Below are 21,281 nucleotides of genomic sequence, written 5' to 3'. Positions count from 1 at the left end.
AGGGGCTGAAACGACACCTCAGTTGTAAGCCATCTGATTCTGGCTTGAATTTTACTGTCATCTGCATTTTGGCGCTTGACAAAAGCCCTATGATTAATAAAAAGGCAGCTGTGCTTGCTTCAACATTTCAGTTCTACAGTCGCTGTAGCAGCCGCCTTGTCACCGAAAAAAAATTAACGTTATTAACGCTTCTCCCCGTCCCCGCGCCATCGCCCTTTCCAGGTGTCGCTCCGGGCTCCCCGGGGGAGCGCGGGCCCGCACCGCCGGCGGGGATGCTGTCTAGAGAATAAAAAAAGCACCGGCTCGGCCGAGATGCCCTCGCTCCGCGGGTCCCAGCCCGGAGAGCGGCGGAAACCCGGCGGTGAGAGAGCTCCCCGCCGGCTGCGCAGGCACAGCGTTCAGCGGGGAAGGGTCACTGGCGGGGCCGGGCTGCCCTCGCCCCTCCGGGCGCGCTCGGCCGCGGGGCTGCGGGAGCGGCCCCACCGGCAGAGGGGCGGGGCCGGGCCGCGGAGGGGGCAGGGCCGCCCGCCGCAGTCACCTCGCACATACCGCGCCGGGAGGAGGGAAAAGGGCCCCGCTCCGGCGGAGGGATACAGCCCCACGTATATATCCGGACGGCGCAGGCTCACAGCCCCAGCACTCTGCGAGCCGCGCCGGGAGGAGGCAGCAGCCGCCGCCGCCGCTCGTGGTCGCGCAGTTCGTGCAGCCGCCGCCGGGCCCGCCATGGTAGGGGCTCGCTCGCTTCGCTGGGCGCGGCACGGGGCGGCCGGGCTGGTGCGGGGGCAGGCGCGCAGGGGGCTCGATGCGGAGCCGGGGACGGTCGGGTCGGAAGAGCCGGGCTGTCCCCGGAGAGGAGCGGGGAATGGGGTGGGGGGAGCCCCGCGGGAGCCCTTCCCGCCCGGATCCCCGCGGGGCGAGCGGGCTGGTGGTTGCGGACGCCTCCCCTCCACCTCCCCGCCGCGTTTCGCGGGATCGCCGCGGGGCTGCGGCCCTTACTCATCCGCCGCTTCCTTCCCGTTTCCTCGGGCCTGCCGTGTTGGCGCCCCGGCCCCGCGCCCTCCCGCCCCGCCTCGCCTCCCCTCCCCTGCGGAAAGGGCCGGGCGCGTCTCCCCGGGGCCGCGGCCCCAGCGCCGGGCAGGGCGCGTTGCGGGGCGGGGCGCGGGTCTGCGGGCGAGGATCCCGCTCGGCTCCGGCACCAGCTGCACTGCGCAGGGAGCGGGGGGGCGGCCGGGGGAGGGCACCGCGCTGCAGCTACTGCGCCCCCCCCATCCCCCAAAAAAAACGCAACGGCGGCGGCGAAGCCCATCGCTGTCTGCATTACATCATGTCTCCTCCTCTTCCTCCCGGCCCCCGCGCACCCCCCGGCCGCGGGGGACCGGGGCGCAGTGCGCGTTGCTCGGTTGGAAGCGGCCCAGCGCCCGCATGGGGGGCTCGGAGGAGGGGGTGCAGCCTCCCCTCTCCCCGGGGGCTGCGGGGGAAGAGCCGCTGCCTCCGCTACCCGGGGGAGGGATGGGGAGGGAGCCCAGACGCCCTCGCGGCTGAAGGATGAGGACGTGGTGTGGCCCCCGGCTGGAGAGGGAGGGAGGGGAATCGGGGACGCACTGCAGCAGTGGGTGGCTGCTGGCCGGGAAGGGCGCCTGTTGCGCCGGCGGGCTGCGAGCCTCCCGCCCCGCCGGGCCGGCGGTGCCGCCGGAACGCAGCGCAAAGCATCCTCCGGGCGCTGCGGGGCCAGCCCGCGCTCCTCGCAGGAGGGAGCCAGAGGAAGGGCTGGGGGTTTGCCGGTGACTTTTCGCTTCCGACGAGAGCGGCGATACAGTTGCAGGCTGACCTCTAATCGCTTTTTGGCAATCTGGGTGTTCCTCGGCTCTGTCTCTGCATCTCCCCTTCCCGTAGGAGAAGGCTGACATCACCAGGACAGGATCTGATGACTTGGCTGGGTGGGGTGATGGCTCCAGCCCTGGGTACCTTTGTCCTGTAGCTGGGGCGAGCGGCAGTGGCTGTGCCTGTTGCTCGGGAAGGTGAACCCTTAGCGGTGTAGAGTCGGGTTGGGTGCCTCGGGCATCGCCGGGTGTGCGAAGGTTTTGAGGGGTTTTGTTTGGGTTTTTTTCTGTTTTTGTTTTTTGAATTTGAAATACGATTTTTAGAAACGTTCAGCGAGCTCCGACTAATGGGGCAGTGAGCTGGTGCTGTGGGCTGGAGGTTTTTTGCCGAGGTGTGGCTCTGTTTCCTGTTCTGCAGGGCACTGAGTCTGTTATGTAAATTCCTTAGATAATCTTTAAGTAAAAACCTCGCATTTTCTGGAAAATCACAAAGAGTGCAGGAAGTCGAACTGGATTTTGAACACAAGCCTTCTGCTGTTATTAAAGAAGATTTATTAAATTTGAACTCTGTCTTTAGCTGGTACTGTTTCTACCCTTTTCTCCCTCACTCAACATACTGTGCATATAGGGAATTCTTTAATCGTTACATACAGACATAAAAACAAACACCACCACCCCACCCTGCAACATCTAATTACAGGTGAAATCTGTGTATTTCCCTTTACATAGAGAGCAGATTTTCAACCCTGCCCTATTCTCCTGTGCGTGAGCTTAGCAGATTGTGTAGCTGATTAATTCTCCGTTGGATTTGTTGGTCTTTACTGCAGTTAAGTGCTTTTCTGCTTAAATAATAGTATTTTCGGACAATAAAGGTGCCTACTTTCTCTGATGTACAAAATTCTGTGTTCTGTTGGTAAGAAGTCCAATAAAATGAGTTTAAGAGTAGTTAGTGCCTTGTATTCTCCAGTATCTGTGATTAGGTGTGTAAAACCCTCTTTTTTTCCTCCTTTCTTAATTACTAGAAAAAGGCATATTTTTCCATAAAGAACTGGTTAACTCCTTTGAGTCCAAACAGTGGAGCTTTTTGTGATGCTCTATCCTAGATAAGGGAGAGGCTTCTGGAAGGATGTGACTAGCACAGTTTAGCTCTTGAAAGCCTGTTTGATTGCCTGCAGGGCTGTATACCTCTGGATGCCACAGTGGCCTCTTGATGTACAGAAGGTCATAAGCAGATATTTGAAAACTTACCACCTAAAATTATGTATAAAACAACCCGTATATCATGATGAAGCACCTTAAACTGTTTGGCTGAGCGGGAAAAATATGATGCATGAAAACTGTCATTTTCTTTGTCAGAGGTGGCAAAAATCTCCGTAATACCAAGTTGTAGTTCCTCCTAATATTCCAGGAGAGCCCTTTCTGTGGAGCTCACCAGGGCCGGTGGTTGCTGCAGTGAGGCGGGGAGGGCGGGCAGGGCTGGAGCGGTGGGCGGCATGTCAGCCCACGCGTGTGCAGATCCCCCCACGCACTGCTGGGGCACTGTACTGCGTGTGATGCGAAACCCCAAACACATGTCATTAAGGATTTCGTGCCTCTCTGACCAATTGCAAGGAGCCTGCCTGTGTCCTTCACTGGACCAAATTGGATTCACCAAGTTGCAGGATGGCATGTCTGCTTCTTCATATGCAGTTCCGAAAGAAGTTAGCTTATATGCATTTGGAAACAGCTGCGTGGTGTAGGTGAGTGGAGTCTCCTTGCAGAGGCAGAATTCCAGGGTTTGCAAGTGGCTTGTGAAGGTAATGATAAATCACTGCTGAAATTTAAAGGAAGTGCCTCATGGCTTGACATAGCTAGAGATGAACAGTATTCTAAAATGTTCTATTCTTCGTGTAGGCTGATCAACTGACTGAAGAACAGATTGCTGGTAAGTGTTTTGATGAGAATTTTTTTTTTTGCTAACTCTTGTGACTAAAAGAAAATAAATTATCTCAAACATAATGGAAAAAAACATTTTTGACAATTTTACGTCTGTTACTAACACTGTTCTGGAAAGCACTCACTTGAAACCAAACTAGAAAAAACAAACAAAAATGTTCTGGAATATTACTGGTTCGTTGCCTCTTAATTTAGAGTGCTTGTTCCTCGGACTACAGATAATGATTTTTTTTTTTTTAAACTTTCAAACTTGAGCCAAGTACTTCTAGATTTCCTGCAAATAGAAATAATTGCTAGACTCAAATGCACTACTTGGAGTCAAAGCAGACCTAGGTAGTCTTTAATGAAGTGAAGATAAACTAGAAGTGAAATGGCAACAAATAAATCTCAGATGTGTTTATTGCACATTATTATAAACCAGTGTCTTTTAAATGAAACTTTTAATAGACTACCTGTAATTCAGACTGGTTAGGGAAGGAGGAATGTTATTTGACCTTTTGTAGACCCACTTCTGGCTGACACTAATTCCTGTTGTCTGCTGCCTTAAAAATAGGTGGTAAATGACAACACTTTTGTTCCTATAAGTCTGTTAATGGTAAAGGGAACCCAGTGGGTCCTTTCACTTACTGCAAACAGCTGCTGTTTGTGAAACAACTGTGCCTCAGGCAAGATGCAGATGCATGGAAATGCGTTATGGAGTTGTTGTAATGCAGATAATAGCCACATGAAATAAGTTTGAATATACTGTGCAAATTGTGTTGGTACTGTAAGTAATTTTTTTATTGGTATTTGAGTGTGTTCATTTTCTCAATACATGAACAGTTAGATAAAATGAGAAAATATTTCTTAGAATTTTACCAGATCTTGTCAGTGGAGTGTGTTTTTCATATGTGATTTTTCTCATGCTTGTGATGTAACTAAACACTGGGACTGTTTCTGCCTCTAGAATTCAAGGAAGCCTTTTCCCTATTTGACAAAGATGGTGATGGTACTATCACAACAAAAGAACTGGGGACTGTCATGAGGTCACTGGGTCAAAATCCAACAGAAGCAGAATTGCAGGATATGATCAATGAGGTAGATGCTGATGGTAAGTGTTGGAAAGGTGCTGTGATCATCTTAAATATGTATGACCTCCACACCTGGGCTTAGACTGCATAGGGAAGACTGTGACGTTGACCCCTTAAAGCAGTTCCAAAATGCTTGATAGAATCTAAACTCAGAAGGTAGTCAAAGATGCTAGCAGCATTAGTGAGACTGCAAAAAGGGGGGGATGGGCAAAGTTATGCTATTTGTCTTTAATATTTTATGGGTCACAGGCTTCCTATTGCTATCTGGCTTGCCCTGACCTGATGTTAACCTGTCTTTCCATCCAGCTTTTCTGTACGTGTTTTTTCAGCCCATGTTGTTCTTGATAACTTTACCAATATTTGTGGTAGGAGTGGAATAGTGTTTTCAATTTTTGGAAGTTTAGCACAACAGGAAGAGACTATATAGTCTATATAATGTATTAGACCCCCTAATAGATGGGGGTATAGGGGAAGAAAACCCTTCCCACATGAAGACTAACAAAATTATTTTAAATGCATACCAGAAAGGGTCACTGCACATTTTGTTTCTGAAACTCCACATGGGCTAACAGTTACAAAAAGGAAAAGTGCTTTTTCACTGATGTCGAGTCTTTGGTCTCATATTGGTTGTGACAGTGATTTTTTCTTTAACATCGTTGTAAAAGAAGAGTGAAAGTGTATTGGCAAGAGTATAAATTGTCTGAGTATCAGGATACGTTATTTAAACTACTTTCTTAAAAGTGCAAATTGACCTTAATTGATAAGTCTTTGCAAATAATGAAAAACTTCAGGGTTTGCAGTGGTACTCAGAGGTTGTGTATAGTGACTTCTCTAGGCTGCAGAGCACAAGGCTGTTCTGGTAGATTTAAAACAAAAGGAGACTGAGGACTTCAGATGAGTATGCCTGCCCATCTGTTTAAATTTGGTTTACGGCAGAATGCTTGGCTGTTATTCTACGTGTTCTTTGAGGATTTTTCAAAGCTGAGTATGAGATGTACTCATATTCAACTGGTACATAAAGCTGGCCACGATAATAAATAGCTGTGTATGTCTCAGGCTGGAATCCTTAGGATGCAAGAGTTTTCTTAAACTGCTTTTATTTAGCTGCTTTACTGTGTTTACACTATGAGTTTGAATTCTTTCAAGCAATGGGTAACTCTTAGTTGCAGAGTAAAGTATTTAATTCAGTTTCGTGAACTATTTAATGTGCCTTTTTGGCATATAAAGCTGAATCCTGACTATGCAAATCTAGTTTTTTCACCATACCGATTTTCTTCTAGCTTTGAGCAGCTTGAAATTTGCATTGTTACTTTTCATTCAAAGCTTAAAAATCTTAGGGGTGAGGCCTGGATGTTAAACAAGGATTTTCAGTTTTGCAGTCAAATACCTATAAGAACACCTACAGCTAAGATTATTGGTAATAACAAATAGTAGCAGCCTTTCTCTTGTCATTGGAATTTGCAGATCCTTGTTGCCCCCTTAAAATGGTGCATTGCTTTTGTGGTGTACAGTTTGGGTTGCTAAGGCAGTTGATTTTTAGAAAGAAACAACTACTGATGTGCAGTTTAGTGAAGTGTAGTTCTCCAAAATTTTAGATAACCTGGATTTGTAGTGCCAGCTTTATTATACATTTCCTTCTGGAGTATTCCATAGCAATTGAGAGATTCTAAAGAAACTAAAAGATTCATTTTTATGGGAGTGATTTGAAGTAAAGATGAGTCTTATCTTTTAAGACTGGAGCATCAGACTGACATTTTACTTGCAACCTAGGTGGCAAATGGTATGGCTTGACCTGGAGAGAAGGCAACAGTTGATTTCATTGTGCTGAAACAGTGACTGCTGTGGCTACTGCACACTGTAATACAAAAAAAGGCAGTGGTAGCAATTTAGAGAGAAGAACCAGTTCTTCTATAAGTATAGTTAAAAGAGGATCTGTCAATCTTGGCTAAGTAAAATGCCAGATTTTTTTTTTTAATAAAGAACAGCATGGAAGTTTAATTTTTGGAAGTTTTTTTCTATTAAGGCAATGGCACTATCGACTTCCCTGAATTTTTAACCATGATGGCCAGAAAAATGAAGGACACAGACAGCGAGGAAGAAATCCGTGAGGCATTCCGAGTCTTTGACAAGGTATTAATAAATTACAACTACTCTTTAGAAGCAATAATGTTTATATTTTCCTCAGTATTTTCTCTCTTCTTGTCTAGGAGGAGAAAAAGTCCTCTAGTAGAAGCAGAGGAATTAGAAACAGAGTAGGGACTGTTCTGAAAATAGACCAAGGACTGTTCAGGCTGATTCTGCCTGCTTTACACAACAAATATAAGCTTAAGTCTCATCTATGAGGAAAACTTTCTGACCTTTCCTTAGGAACAGAGATTAGCAGAATTTAATGCTTGGGGAATGTTGGGGGTTTTTTTGAGGGGTGTGGGTGGAGGGGAGGATTTTTCTGTACCTTTGGACTTTGGGGGGGAGTGGGGAAACATTTGCATGGATGCACAAGGTTTTATACTACTTTATGGAAGCTTTTAAAGTCAAGATGATGTCATCAGTATTTAGAGGGACATGAAGTGTTGCATGTTTTGTTTTCAGCATGTGAACTTTGAAGTTGCTTTCATAAAAACTTAAGGAGGTCAGCTTCCTCCACCTTGTTTAAGGGTACTTGAGCATATGTCAGTTTTCCAGAACAAGGGTTCCCCTCTTTGGATTGTTTGGATATGACATGTTATAAGAGAATTGTGTTGAGTAGTGCGGCTGGTGCAGCTGCAAAGCTAAAGCACACACATGTGTGGAAGAAGGCCTTTCTACTACTTCTTATAGAAAAAAGTGTTAGTTTCTAGTACTTAGCTGAAAATATGCTAGAAGTTACTTGGTTAGTACTTCATCTACCCTGTGGGGTTCTTTCTGCAGACTAGATCAGTGTTTAAAGCCACTGAGGTAGGTTATCTGCTGGTGATGACCAGGTCCTGCTCTCAGATAATGTATTCTTCCAGTATATGGGATTTCTGAGGTGGCTGAGAATGAGATTAGGTTTAGGTATTACTAATGGAGACACTAGCTTAGAAGTCATTCCCCCTTTTTTTTCCCCCACAAAACTTTGCACAACTTCTTATGAATAAAGTTTAAATACTTTCTTTGATTTCATTCTATATTATCTTATCCAAGAAGCCTGACATAACACTATCTCTACAACCACAGAGTGAAGGTGGCTAACACAGAAGAGAAAGCTGACTTTATTCCTGGTGGTGAAATGGGTCTCTCTTTGGCCTTGCTTAGGCAGCAGAGACTAAACAAAAACTTTGTTTCTTTTTGTTTCTGTGTTTATTTATGAAAGCTCTTTAAAAGCATTAAAAATACCTTATCACAAGGACAAGTCAGGCATGCAGTTGTTATTACAGCACAGTAATTGTATAGAAGGATATGGTGTCATGGATGCCTCATAAGGCAGTGGGACTTGTACATACTGCAGTATGTACAGTTTGCCAGGTCTGTACATCTGTCCCAAGTGCCATGAGGCTAATTCAAAAGCACTTACTGGAAACCTAGATGTACTTTCCAAGTTAATCAGTGTCGGGATTGTCGTTCATGGTCTTGTGCAACTCTTCTCTCATAGGATGGCAATGGCTATATCAGTGCAGCAGAACTACGTCATGTTATGACAAACTTAGGAGAAAAGCTAACAGATGAAGAAGTAGACGAAATGATCAGAGAAGCAGACATTGATGGGGATGGGCAAGTCAACTATGAAGGTAAAAAGATGCTTGTCTTGACTCAAAACCGTTACTCAGACTGAGGAAGACCTGTTGTATAGGACATTAATTTTTGATACTTGAGACACTGGTTTATTTGCTTGTCCACTTTTGTGGACAAAACCTTGGATGCAGTGAAAGGTGCTTTTTTATGCCAATTGTATTTAAGACATTTTTGAGTTGAAGTACTCTAGAGACAGTAAATCACAGCGACTTTTTTATCTTTTCAGAATTCGTACAGATGATGACTGCAAAGTGAAGAGACCTCCTTTACACCTTTTTTCCTCTAGAAGAATCAAATTGAATCTTTTACTTACCTCTTGCAAAAAAAATGTTCATTTATTCATTCTGTTTCTGTATAGCAAAACTGAATGTCAAATTACCTTCTGTCCACAAACTGCATGTAATGGTTGGTGGTCCTGTCCCCAAAAGATAAAGTTAAACATCAGTTTTACAATATAAATAATTGTACTACCTTGAAAATAAAAAAAAAAAAGGAAGCACTTAGTGAACTCAGAAGTTCCATTTGCTAATGACTATTACACTGTTTGGGCTGGCCAGTTTTTCATGCATGCAGCTTGACAATTGAGCACAGTCAGACATGTGTATTAAAAGGAAAAAAACAACCTAAAGGATCCACTCTTTTGTTCAATAGTGGATTCTAGTTCAATTTGTAGTGTAAATTGTCATAGCTGGTTTACTTTAAAATTGGTTTATACCTCAGGATGGTATGCAGCAAAATGGTTGAAGGATGCAAAACTTAAAGAAAATGCCCTAAAGGTTGAATGGTTCTCCTGTACGTAGCAGTGTGCTCCAAAAATACGATGATCTTAACTATGGGTGGCATGTCTGTGTTAAAATACTGGTTTAACATTGTCTGCATTGCACTATAGTGAAACGGGTGTCAGGCTGTTACCGTTCACAAAATTTTTAAAAGAAACCTTCACCAAGGGAGCATCTTTGGACTCTCATGTTTTTAAAACCTTCTGTACCATGACTTGGAGCTGGCGGAGTAGCCTGTGGACTTCAGCACAACTATCAACATTGCTGTTCAAGATATTACAATTTATGTCCATTCCAAGTTGTAAATGCTAGTCTTTTTTTTCCAATAAAAGACCATTAACTTAAAGGTGGTGTTAAATGCTTTGTAAAGTTAAAATATATATATATAATTGAGATAATAAACCAAAAAAGCAGTAGGAGGGAAGTGTTTCTATGAATGACTTGCTGCTAAATTATAATGCACATGTATGCAATAAGTTATCCCCTATCTTTTCAAGATGGCAAGAACTGACCTCCTGTAACCCAAGACCTTTGCTATAAATAAATGAACTTGTGCTTGCCTTTCATATTACGACAATGTTAATTTAGTTGGTCTCAAAGTCGTGTAATGCTGACTCGTCAACTATCAGCACAGAAGTAACACCTCATTTCACTACAGTGGAGAGCTCTGAGCATGCATGTCAATACTGGGGAAACATGTATAGGTTGCTTATTCTTTTTGACAGGTTATAGAAACTAGTTGAAGAATTTAAACAGCATGGACTTCATAGATATCTATGATTCTCAAACATGCCAAAAATGCATTTATCTACCCACAGAAAGAAAACAAAAGGACATTTTACAGTATGTACTAAAAAAACCAAACTAAGCCTTTTTGGAAACTGGGGCTATTATGTCTTGACTTATCTTCTCAAACACTTGCATGAATTTTGTGGGGTGGAGAAGAGGACTAGGGTTAATTTAAAAACGATCTTGTTACTTCTGCTTTGCATGCACTAGCAGTGCTTAGTCATTCCAGTTCTCTGAATAAGTGTTCTCTGATCCTTCAGCTTACCCATGAATGAGTGGCAAAGCAGCCGTGTGCAGTCTTCTTTGTCTGAAAGAAGAATGCTTTTTCTCTCTTTTTTTTTCTTTTTTTTTTTTTTTTTTTTTAGCATCGGAGCCTCCATGTGGAAGGCTTTTATGCTTGGGAGGGAGGGATTACTGCATAATCACTTGACTGTAAGTTTGTTTCCAAATGTAACTAGAGTTGCAAACCTTAATTGCTTAATTGCCTTTGGTTTTGGAGAGTACTGATACTATCTCTTGGAAAAGATGCAAGTCTCCATTCATCCTGTCTAACTGAGGTGCCTGTGTTAAGAACTTGGTTGCTTGAAGTACGGCTTTGCTCAGTGAGGTGTCAAGAGACACCTCCAGAAGGCAATTGAGACTATCTGCCTTCACTGATATTTTTATTCTTTTCCTGGGGGGTGGGGGGAGACCTGGGTGACTAGGGACCCAGACACCTTAACAAAGTGCCTAAGGTTAGATGGGCTGAATGCAGGCAACTGTTTAGATATCATTTGTTGCAAAGGCTGATTGCTGTGGCTGCTGTCTTAACAAACTGGCCACATGATGGGAATGTCTGACTACCATTTGAAAGTGGAGTCTTGCATAGCAGCTGCAAACTGCTACTTCAGTAGTGCTTGAGAATGGCTGCACTGATTCTGTAGACCAGCTTTTAAAGAGAACATACTCAAGAGACAGGCAAGGTAGGAGCAATGGTTGCAGCTCTGAACTAATTACTTCTGCCTGAGTGTGCAGAGATCTTGTCTAGTAGGTAAATGCTTCTTACCATCTATCTGTCATTCACTCACGGTTGGTAGGGTAGTTCATTTAAGAACAGCTGCTTTTAGCTTATTCAGTGTGCCCTGTGCTTGCTAGCAAACAGACCTCATTCTGCAAGAGGTTCTTGGCTTGATTAGAAATTGTCTGGCAGTGTGCAGTGTTGGTATGCCCTGTAACTGAATCTGCCTGGAGGTATCTAATTATTAACTGACTTCAGTACCACATCAACCTCGAGTAAATGTATCCTCTGTACAGGACTTTAGCTCTGTTCCCTTCTGCATAGTGAATATCTAGAAAATGAAATGGTGTCATCGAGGTCTTTTTTATTTTCTTTTTTACTTTTTTTTCCTGTGAGCGTGTGTGTGTGGCTTTGGCTTTTTCCAAATGTGAAAGTGTGGGCTGGATACACTTGGTGCATGGCTTAGAAACATGGGACTGGAAAGAACTTCCTGGGTCATCAGATCCAGTCCCCTGCTATTGCAGGCAACCGTGTCATATAATCCTTTTAATAAACTGATCAAGCTTAAACACCTGCTTGTAAGTGGCTTGTTTTCATGGAAGTTCTGTAACTCATGTTGCTCTCAACTGATGCAAGTAATATATGAAATATGAAGTTAATCAAAAGGTCCTCCAGCTTAGCTTTAGGTTTATCATTACATTTATCTAACTGACTTTCTTGAACCTGTTACTCTTTGCACAACACTCAGGAAAGTGTTGAATCTTTACACTCCCTTGCTATGAATAAGAGTTGGTGTGCTTGCTTATTTTTTTTAATGGAAAAGATGGATGTCTGGCTTGTTGAAACCTGTTAGATATGTTAATTGTCAAGGCAAGAAACAATTGAGTTACTTGTATTTGATACATAAATTTAAGGTTAGAGTATACATAACCATTTTTAAAACACATCAACTTGCAGTGTAGTTTTATATTTAATACTGAAATTGTACTGCTAAAGTTTAAACTGCTGTTAATCATATTCCTCTTCTGATCATAATGAAAAAATAAAGGGTAAGAAAATGCTTAACATAGATTATTCATTATCATGCTTATTTTATTAATAATTTAGGCATTGAAACGTCTCCAGGTATGGGGCATCTGTTTGGTGGGGTGGGGTGGAGCAAGGGGTGGGGAGGGTTACTGATGTAGAAAATTCTTACCCCCCCTCAACCATTTGTCACAGACATAAAAAACTGTTCAAGAAATTTATTGATGCATTAAATGCACGTGTGGGTGTGTGATCTGTGGGCAGTGCACACTGCTGAGGCTGCCAGCCCCTGCACCCTGTCCAGGCAAGTGCAGAGCGGGGTCAGAATGTATCTTGGTCCCTGTATTGCAGCACGTGTGTGAAAGCAGATCCTTGTTCCCAGGATCCATCCTAAGCTAAAACCACAGTCTTGGGGTTTAGAAATGTCAGAGTTAATACAGCTTGCTTTTCCCCTACCATGAAACTAGCACACTTGTCTTACTGCAAATCAATTAGGGTTTGGGATTTTTTCTTTGGTGGTGGTTTCTTTTGGTTTGTGGTTCTTTTGGGGGGGGGGGGGGTGGTTTCTGTTTGTTTGGTTTTGGTTTTGGTTTTTTGTTTTAGGGGTTTTTTTCAATTTAATGACTAAGTTAAATGGGACAGATAGGACTGTGGCAGAACCACAGCATGTTCTTCTGACACGCAGACATATATCTGTCAAGTGAAGAGAACCAATGCAGGCTGATGCCATGTTTTTTACATAACAGGTTTGCAATTCCAAAATAATGATGATGGGGGGTTTTTTAAAATCCAAATACAAGATTTTGAACTAATGAATTAGATGGTGAATTGTGTGAAGAACTGGACTTCCAAAGATTCTTAATGTTGTTTGCTATAGAAAATTTGTATGAAGGCTCAAGTACTTAACAGATTTTATTCATTCTAAGAACCCCTATCAGTGAGTATCCTAGAGAAGCTTCCAGAGGATGTTCGAAAGAGTTGATAATTTCTTTGATAGTAATAAATCAGTTTTCAAACTGAAGTGGCCAAATATTCCAATAAATGGCAGAGCTGCTAATTAGGTAGACACTAAGAGGACTTTTTACAGTCCCATGGATGATTAAGCACAGCTGTTACCCAGCAGTAAATGAGTGTATTGCTCTCCATCCTACTAGTGACTGTAAACAGGAGCAGAGCACACTTTACAGCACAGCCCTTCCAGACACCAAACTACTGAACTCCAGGAGAAACAAAAAAAACATTTGATACAAAAGAGAGTGTATTGCAGCAGGGGGTTAAATTTCTCCCACATCCCTGTGGAGTCTGAGATGCTGAGTGACACCAGCACCATATAGCAATGCTACAGAAACAAAGTTGAGGAGCAGGTCTACCAGCATTGCCACAAGTAACCCCAACAAATAGGTTGCAAGTTGTCCTTTCCAATATCCCTATAGATGCTGGACAAAGCTAGCCCTACCTGGCACTGAGTACCACAGCCTTGTTTGTGATGTCTTGTTCTCTCTGATCTTTCCTAGAAGCTTCATTGGCTGGGAAATCTTGCAGAGCTGCTTTAGTTTCAGTTGCCCTAGAAGTCAGCATCCACAGAAATACTGAAAGAATTATTCATAGTGCAGTCTTTTCCTGACAGAAACAACTCTTAAGATTGTGGTTGAAGTACAGTATGAAAACTGTGCCAATCCCCTAAAATTAATCATCATTATTTCTGAATTTTTTTTTATTTATAGGTCTCTAAATATGATGTATTTGAAAAACAGATTCTTGAACAAAAGTCACGCTTGCCCTACCATTTGCAGCATTTAAAATGAACACAATATTTGAATAGGACCCAACTGAATCAACTGAGAAATCCATAAAAAGGCATTAAACATCATTCCCCATTTTACTAGTTTGCAGTGGGATTGCCAATAACAATGCTGACAATGTAATAAGTATTCAAAAAAAGGGTATGGTAAGAGAAGTGGATAGAGTGAGAGCAAAAAGAATACTTGTGCATGGGACTTCTTTGTAGTCTTGTCTTGCAGAGTATTTGTTGCCCATACAGCTATAAATATTTGATTGTGAGCTCCCTGGGCATTAAGTTTTCTAGAAGTGGTGCTGTTACTCAGTTTGTCCAGTTTTCCTAAACCCCCATAGCTCTGTCCTGCTCTGTGCTAACTCTCCATATGGCTACCAAAGAAGATACCTTGCTCTATGATACAGTTACAAAAGCACAGCTAAAGTGTGAAAATTGCCTTGCTGATTTATTTTCCTTCAAATTAATTTGTAGAGGAAGGTAATTTCTTAAGTAGCTCAGGGTAATATTCCTTTCTATATTAAACATTTGCACATATAGAAAATACTATGGAAAAAAAATGGTCTTAGGGCTACAAACTCAAGTACTCAAAATGAAAAAAAAAACAAACAGGTAATGTTATCCATGAAAGCCCAGTTTGGCCTTTGCAAATGCGATTGCCAAACTTTATGACACTGTCTAAAATGTCCACAGCATCTTTGCATCAATGTATTAAATATTTCATTGCAATTTTCTTTTTGAATGCATTATTCCATACCCTAGTCACTACCTACTACCCAGCTCTTGTTCCAAAGTCAGAACTACTAGTTTCCTCAATTTTTCCTATGACGCTGAAGTATCTGAGTGCTTCACAAATACTGCTTTCTTTTAAGGACACACACTGCATTAAGGACATACTTTATCCTCATCGAACAGAAAGAGCTGAGGTGCAGGCACTGGAGTCCAAAGCAGTATTTCTGAGAGCTCAGTCTGAGTCATTTTCATTTGTCAGAATCATAATCATGTCTTATGTGTGGTACAAAGACATCTCGTCAGTAACAGCATCCTTCAAGTCTGCACATCAGTCCAAGCCTCTGGGTCTGGCCATTGTTGTCCAGCATGCTTAGAGGATGTGACTGCCTGACAGCTGAGTCTCACTGGTTGACCCCACCTCACACAAGGACTCCATGCAGAGACCACAAGCGCTTGTTTTCCAGGGCAGCAACGGCCTGCTGTGTCTGGCAGGTCAGCTTTCTTCTTTCGGCCCCTGTAACTCTCACTACGCATTGCCTGGTTTATGCAAAAAAAAAGAAAACCCATCAACTATGCAGTATTTCTTTCATTGCACCATACCAATTCATGCCCAGAACAGCAGGGAAGAGAAGGAACTGAAATAAACAGGGTGATTTCACGCTAATACCACAAAATATGAGGGTAAAAGAAAAACAGAGGAAAAAAGTGGCAAAAAATCCCAATTCCAGCACTTCCTAACTTAGAGGCATAACTTTGAGCTTCTGTTGCTCAGCGTTTCAATTCTGTAATTTACTACTGAGTGAAAGCAGAACTATACCCCCAGCACAGGAAATTCTCTTGTGTGGCATCATGGTGACACCCCAGTGAGTCATCATCTGAGCTGCTGCCATTGGGTTCAGAACAGACCTCTGTGACCTCTTGAGGTAACAGAGGGACAGCAAGCAAAGCTCTTCCGCTTCCTCAGCCAACCCAAAATAGGGAAAGAGTGCTTTGCCCACAGGTTTGCAGAGGAAAGGTGGATTTGGGACTGTGAGAGCAGCTCAGGGCTCTGCGGGAGCTTTAATGGCCTTATGCTTTTCCACCCGTTCCCTGTAACCATGACCCCACACCTCCTGTCCTCTGCCTGTCCTGCCCGCTCCCTTCCTCTCCATTTTATTCTCTACCCATATCAGGCCCAGCTTGTATCTCTCAGACCTTTCTAGGTTTCCTTCCACAGTCCTTGCCCCTTTTTCATCTCCGCTGTTGTGGGTTGACCGCAATGGGCAGCTCAGCCCCACCAGCCACTTGCTCGCTCCCCTCTCCAGTGGGATGGGGTAGAGAATCAGAAGGATAAAAGTGAGAAAACTCGTGGGTTGAGATAAAGAGAATTAAATCAGGAAAGTAGAAGCCACATGCATAAACAAAGCAAAAGAAGAAACTAATTCACTACTCCCTATGGGCAGGCAGGTGTTCAACCATCCCCAGGAAAGCAGGGCTCCATCCCACATAATGATTATTTGGGAAGACAAACACCATAACTCCAAACATCCCCCCTTCCTTCTTATTCCCCCAGCTTTTATTGCTGAGCATGATGCCATATGGTATGGAATGTCACAGAATCATAAAATGGTTTGGGTTGAAAGGGACCTAAAAGATTGTTTAGTTCCAAGCCCCTTATCATGGGAAGGGATATCTTCCACTAGACTAAGTTGCTCAATGCCCCATCCAACCTGGCCTTGAATGCTGCCAGGGATGGGGCATCCACAAATTCTATGGGCAGTTCCCTTTGGAGAGTTGAAGTCAGCTGTCCTGGCTGTGTTCCCTCCCTGTCTCTTGCGCACCCCCAGCCTGCTCGCTGGTGGTGTGGGGTGAGAGGCAGAAAAGGTCTTGATGTCATGCAAGCACTGCTCAGCAATACCTAAAACATCCCTGTTGCTATCAACACTTTTTGTGTCACAAATCCAAAACCCAGGACCATACAAGCAACTATGAAGAAAATAAACTCTACCCCAGCCCAGCCCAAACCAGTGCATCAGCCAATCTATTTCACTCTCTAGTAAGGGCTGCCAATGATATGTCTTCCAGATCTCCATTCCCACAAGCACCGACTTTTTATCCTAACCTGCTGATTTCTCACTAAGCCACTTTCTCCTCTGTGTTGCCTAAGACACGGTGATCCCTCAGGTCAGGGTGCAGAAGAAAATCTTCCTGTGCTCTGCTCAGGCCCCAGGTTGCAGATGTGTATCTGAGCCTTGCCTGGCTTGCAGCAGCAGAGAAGTGTGGTTGCAAAAAAAAAAAAGGTACAGCACAGGTTGCCCTGAGCTACAAGCTGGGGATACTTGGTCTGGGAGGAGGTGAGCTGTTGGAAGCCTACGCAGGCTGTGAGTTCTGGCTGTGAGGGTATATGGCACTGCCTCACCACTTTCCTGGAATCCTGCTTTCGTATTAGAAGAGTTACTACTTTTGTAAACACAAAGTGCACCACTCTTGTACCTTCTTGCATTCAAGAAGGGCATTGCTGTCCGCTTCTGCCCAGAATCATAGTAGATGCCAGCTTAAGCAGTCACTTCATCCACCACTGACATCCAACCATCTTAAGCCTAAAATATGGCAGATTTTTAAGGGATAATCTTTGCCCATGGTTTGTTCCCAGCAGAAATCAATGCGTTAAGTTTTGCATTTAGGGCCTTTATTTGGTGCAGAGTTATCTGTATGTCTGAGATGGGCAGGAAAGTGGTACCAGGAACAGACTCTCTCAAGACACTGAGAAGCCTCCCAGCCCTCTTCTAATAACACTCCTCCTCCTCTCTCTTCCCTTCTTACCTCCATCCTTATCTCCTCCTTATCTTCATCTCTTCTTAAACTTCATGAGCCACAATTTACCTATTCTACAAAGAGCACCTCACTGAGCCTAATTCTGTTAATAGGCAGCTTTAGATTAGGAGATCAGTTACTATTTGCTAACTACCGTAGGAGTACCCACACAGAAAGAGTACAAGTAGGAAGCTCTCAACTGCAGAAGTATGCCTGCACAAAAAGTCACATAAAGTTTGATTGCACTGATATTAAATTATGGTAATCTGAATTTTTATAAAGCGGTATTTATAATAATGTCATTTTAGTACCCTTTACTTAGACACATTAGACCTGATTCCATATAGTAGGTAGTTACTATTTGGGGAAAAATAACCTTCCTTCTCTGTTGTGGCAAAAAGCTTCTTCATATAGAAGATATTGGCACTAGTGAGAATGTATAAATGAAAAAGTAATATCTAATAAAATATATATAGCTAGGTACCTTTTTCAGACTTTTGCAGTACATTGCTTATTGTGAAATAATGGAATGTAGTTTAGTGTTTCTCATTTTAATAGGATAGGGAAGAATTCAGATTCTTAATCACAATAATGTCCATCACATGTAAGCAACTTCACACTGCCACTCAAATGATGCTATTATTTCAAGGATGAAGTATGGAGCTAATCTGTTTGCAAGCTGTTAATTACTAAAGCAATACTGAATCTCACAGTCAGCTTTAGATCCTAAGCTATTACCATAGCTTAGGTCATGGAATCTGCTTGTATGGCAATGTAGATATTTTTAGTGATTTACAACTTGTAAGGTATTGTCTTGACCAAATTCCAGATGAAATCAATACAATAACAAATGGAACAGGCATTAAGGCCATGTAGCTGAATTGGTGAGAAAATTGAACCAATTTTTTAGGGCTATTGCTGGCTGCACACTGTTGACTACTGGTTGGGGAATTTATTTAATATCTTCAGTTTTGCTCTGTTAGATTGGCAAAGTCCTTCTACCTGCAGATTTTCTAATGAAATTGAGTATATTTCCTGCTGAGTGAATAGGTTGCTGTTAAATATTTCAGTCTGGTATTTGACCCATTTTGCCAATTTATCACCTTACAGCAAATTTTATCCCAATTTTATGTTTCCAAATAAGAAAACTCCATCACTCTTTTCAGCAAAAGCCAGCAAAAGCACCACTCTGTGATCATTTTGTTCTGTTCCTGCACTGACAGCTCAGTGCCCATGAACTCTGGCAATTAGGCATGATTAGCTGAACAAGGCAGATTCACCATTAGCTCAGAATTTCTTTGATTCTGGCAATTTAGGTCAGACAAGGTTTTACAAAATGAGAGTTTGTGTTTTAATTTAATTTTTTATTATACTCTCTATAAAAAGAGAGAAGAGGTTTAAAAGGAAAAAGGTGTTACTGATAGAAACAGAAGGCAGAAAAGCTGGACTGATGGACTTAGGGAGGAATAAAAGATAACTGTATTTGGCAAAGCACTCACACAGAAGAACTCAGCGAAGGATGATGAGAGATTTCTGTAGAGCAAGCTCAGGGAGAATCCCTGCAGAGAAGAGAGGCAAGTGGGGGGCAAAGCATGTGAGGGAAGATCTAACATAGATGAAAAAAGGTGAAACATGCAAATGGCCTTGGGAATGCAACCTAGTACAAATTATAGCAGCCCTGCTGCAGAAGCAAAGCTGACACAGCCTGCATTAAGCTCCAAGATTCCCTGCACAGGTTAGGGGGGAAGAACCAAATCACAGATGAAGATTCAGGGAGCATTTAACAGGGACCTGTTTAATGTGGACATTGGGGAAAAACTATGAAGAGGTGACAACCAGTCTTGCTGCTGGTAAGCTGGCTTTGTCTGGTGACATGCCCATTCCCACTTCTCTGGAAGGCAAGCAGCTGAGGACCATGTGGTCACTGTCACCAGACATCACTGTGATCAGCCCTGGGATCATACCTTACACCCTGAAGTCTCCAATCTTTAACTACTTCGTTCTGGGATGCTGAAAGGAATCCATTGTGAGGGAGGGCAATGCTCCACGCCTGCCTGCAGCAAGGGCTGTGCAGGCAGGGCCATCCCAGACAACTGTCTTTTGTGATACAGGCGACAGCTTCTCTCCAGCCCTGCACAGCTTCCCACCTTGCACAGAATGAGTGACCACTACTCAATGCCGAGGAAAACAACTTGCGTGAGCAAGCGCATCTCTCATCTCTTACTCTCCCTGGAAAGGGAGAAACTCCATCCTAAATCTTTGCCCCAGCAATGCTGGTTTCATGACTGAAGTTGTCCAGGGACTGAAGGCTGGTGCCTAGGCCTGAGCACCCCCTCCATCAGGAAGCAGACTTGCAATCTGATTTGGGGCTATACTGGGTATAACTGTTGAAGCCAAGGAGATTACAGGCATTTCCAAGAACTCTGAAAACAATTTTCAGCACCGTAAGTAACAGCTGAGTAAGGGTTTGGGGAACTGTGGCTTGGGAAGAGTGGGATGCAATCCTTTGTGTTTCCAGTTCAAGCCGTGACTAGGGGTGGCTTGGCTTTCTGCCTAGTCTTCAAAGCTGTCTCCTGTGCTGCAATCCATGTTACCAAACTGGGTACTGTTTTTTTAGGGTGTTTTCTCTACCTCCAGTAATTGCCCACATGCAGTTCTCCTCAACTTTTAAAATACTAGCAGACCACAGTTAGGACTGAAACCTTACAAGGGGCTAAACTTGAGTGTGAACTAGTTGATTGAAAACTGTCAGATGAGAGCTTAAAGCATATATGGAACAGTTGTGAATTGTTTAAAAGAGAGTACTGTATTTTTCTAGCTTCTTTCTTTAATAGGGCTGTAGCCCTATTTTTTTATATCATCCCACCAGTTTTAAATTTACTGAAATAGAGACTACAAAGAAGGTATAGCAGGTCCCAAATTAACACTTAGTGGCAAAATCAAATGCAAACACTTTCCTCATTTTCAATAGTTTAGGAAATGGTGTAGAAAAAGGAATATGGTACAGCCCAAGTTTATCGGTTCAGATGTGACCAGCAGGAAGTTAACAGGAGTTATTGCCACCAAATGCCTGCACTGTCTCCAGAGGAGACATCCTTATTATGTTACCTTACCAATGGTTATTGGTTTCCCTTTCACAGGTGCTGCTATGGCAGGGGACCTACTCAATCTTCCAGTCCAATGATAATCCAGCTGCTGAAGAGATGTCCTCATTTTCGATGGTCTGAGGACACACAGCTGTGAAATTTAAGGTCATGCCTTTGCAGGCCACCCTTCAAGGGGAGTCCAAGACTCAGTGTGTTGCAGCAGTGACCAACCAGAGAGGGCTGGCCAAGTGCCCTCATTGTCACCTCTTGCAGAGGGGCAGGGACTTGCTGCTGTGGTGGCACATGTGCCAGCCTGTCGGAGACTCAGGCTCAGGTACCCGCTGGGTGCCTACTCCTTCCTGGGCAGGTTTTGTAGCCCGTGCCAAGCATTCTGCTGCTCCCGCAGCGCTGGCAGCTGATGGATCTGGCCTAAACCAGCCATGAGAGCGCCACACAATGGTCCGGCTTCTGGGGATTACATCTCTAAAGTCCATTCTGGCAGCTCCACAGGGCTGGGCTGGAAAAAGAGATTTGTTTTTATTGTTGATATGATTATTCTAGAAAACAGAGTGGTGTGAGCTCCCCACTCTCTGATTTTATTGTCCTTCACAAGGAAGTCAGCCATGGAGGTGGCTCCTTCCCACCCAGCAGAAACCTCCCTGTGCCCACGGGAGCAGAGCAGCCACTGGGTCAGATCCTGTGGCCAGCTGAG

The 21,281-nt window shown here is 43.7% G+C and overlaps 1 protein-coding gene across 1 annotated transcript; it reads left to right on the top strand.

Annotated features, from left to right (window-relative positions):
* Nucleotides 1-297: 297 nt before the first annotated feature.
* CALM1 (calmodulin 1) lies at nt 298-12,205 on the top strand. Its single transcript, XM_027637809.1, has 6 exons — nt 298-726; nt 3,714-3,744; nt 4,702-4,845; nt 6,849-6,955; nt 8,436-8,571; nt 8,802-12,205. The coding sequence occupies exons 1-6, from the start codon at nt 313-315 to the stop codon at nt 8,828-8,830; spliced, it is 861 nt and encodes a 286-aa protein (XP_027493610.1). The 5' UTR covers nt 298-312; the 3' UTR covers nt 8,831-12,205.
* Nucleotides 12,206-21,281: the final 9,076 nt, after the last annotated feature.

Source organism: Corapipo altera, unplaced genomic scaffold (genome assembly GCF_003945725.1).
Source record: "Corapipo altera isolate COAL_440 unplaced genomic scaffold, ASM394572v1 23, whole genome shotgun sequence".
NCBI classification, from domain to species: Eukaryota; Metazoa; Chordata; class Aves; order Passeriformes; family Pipridae; genus Corapipo; species Corapipo altera.
This window is presented reverse-complemented; position numbering and strand designations above follow the sequence as displayed.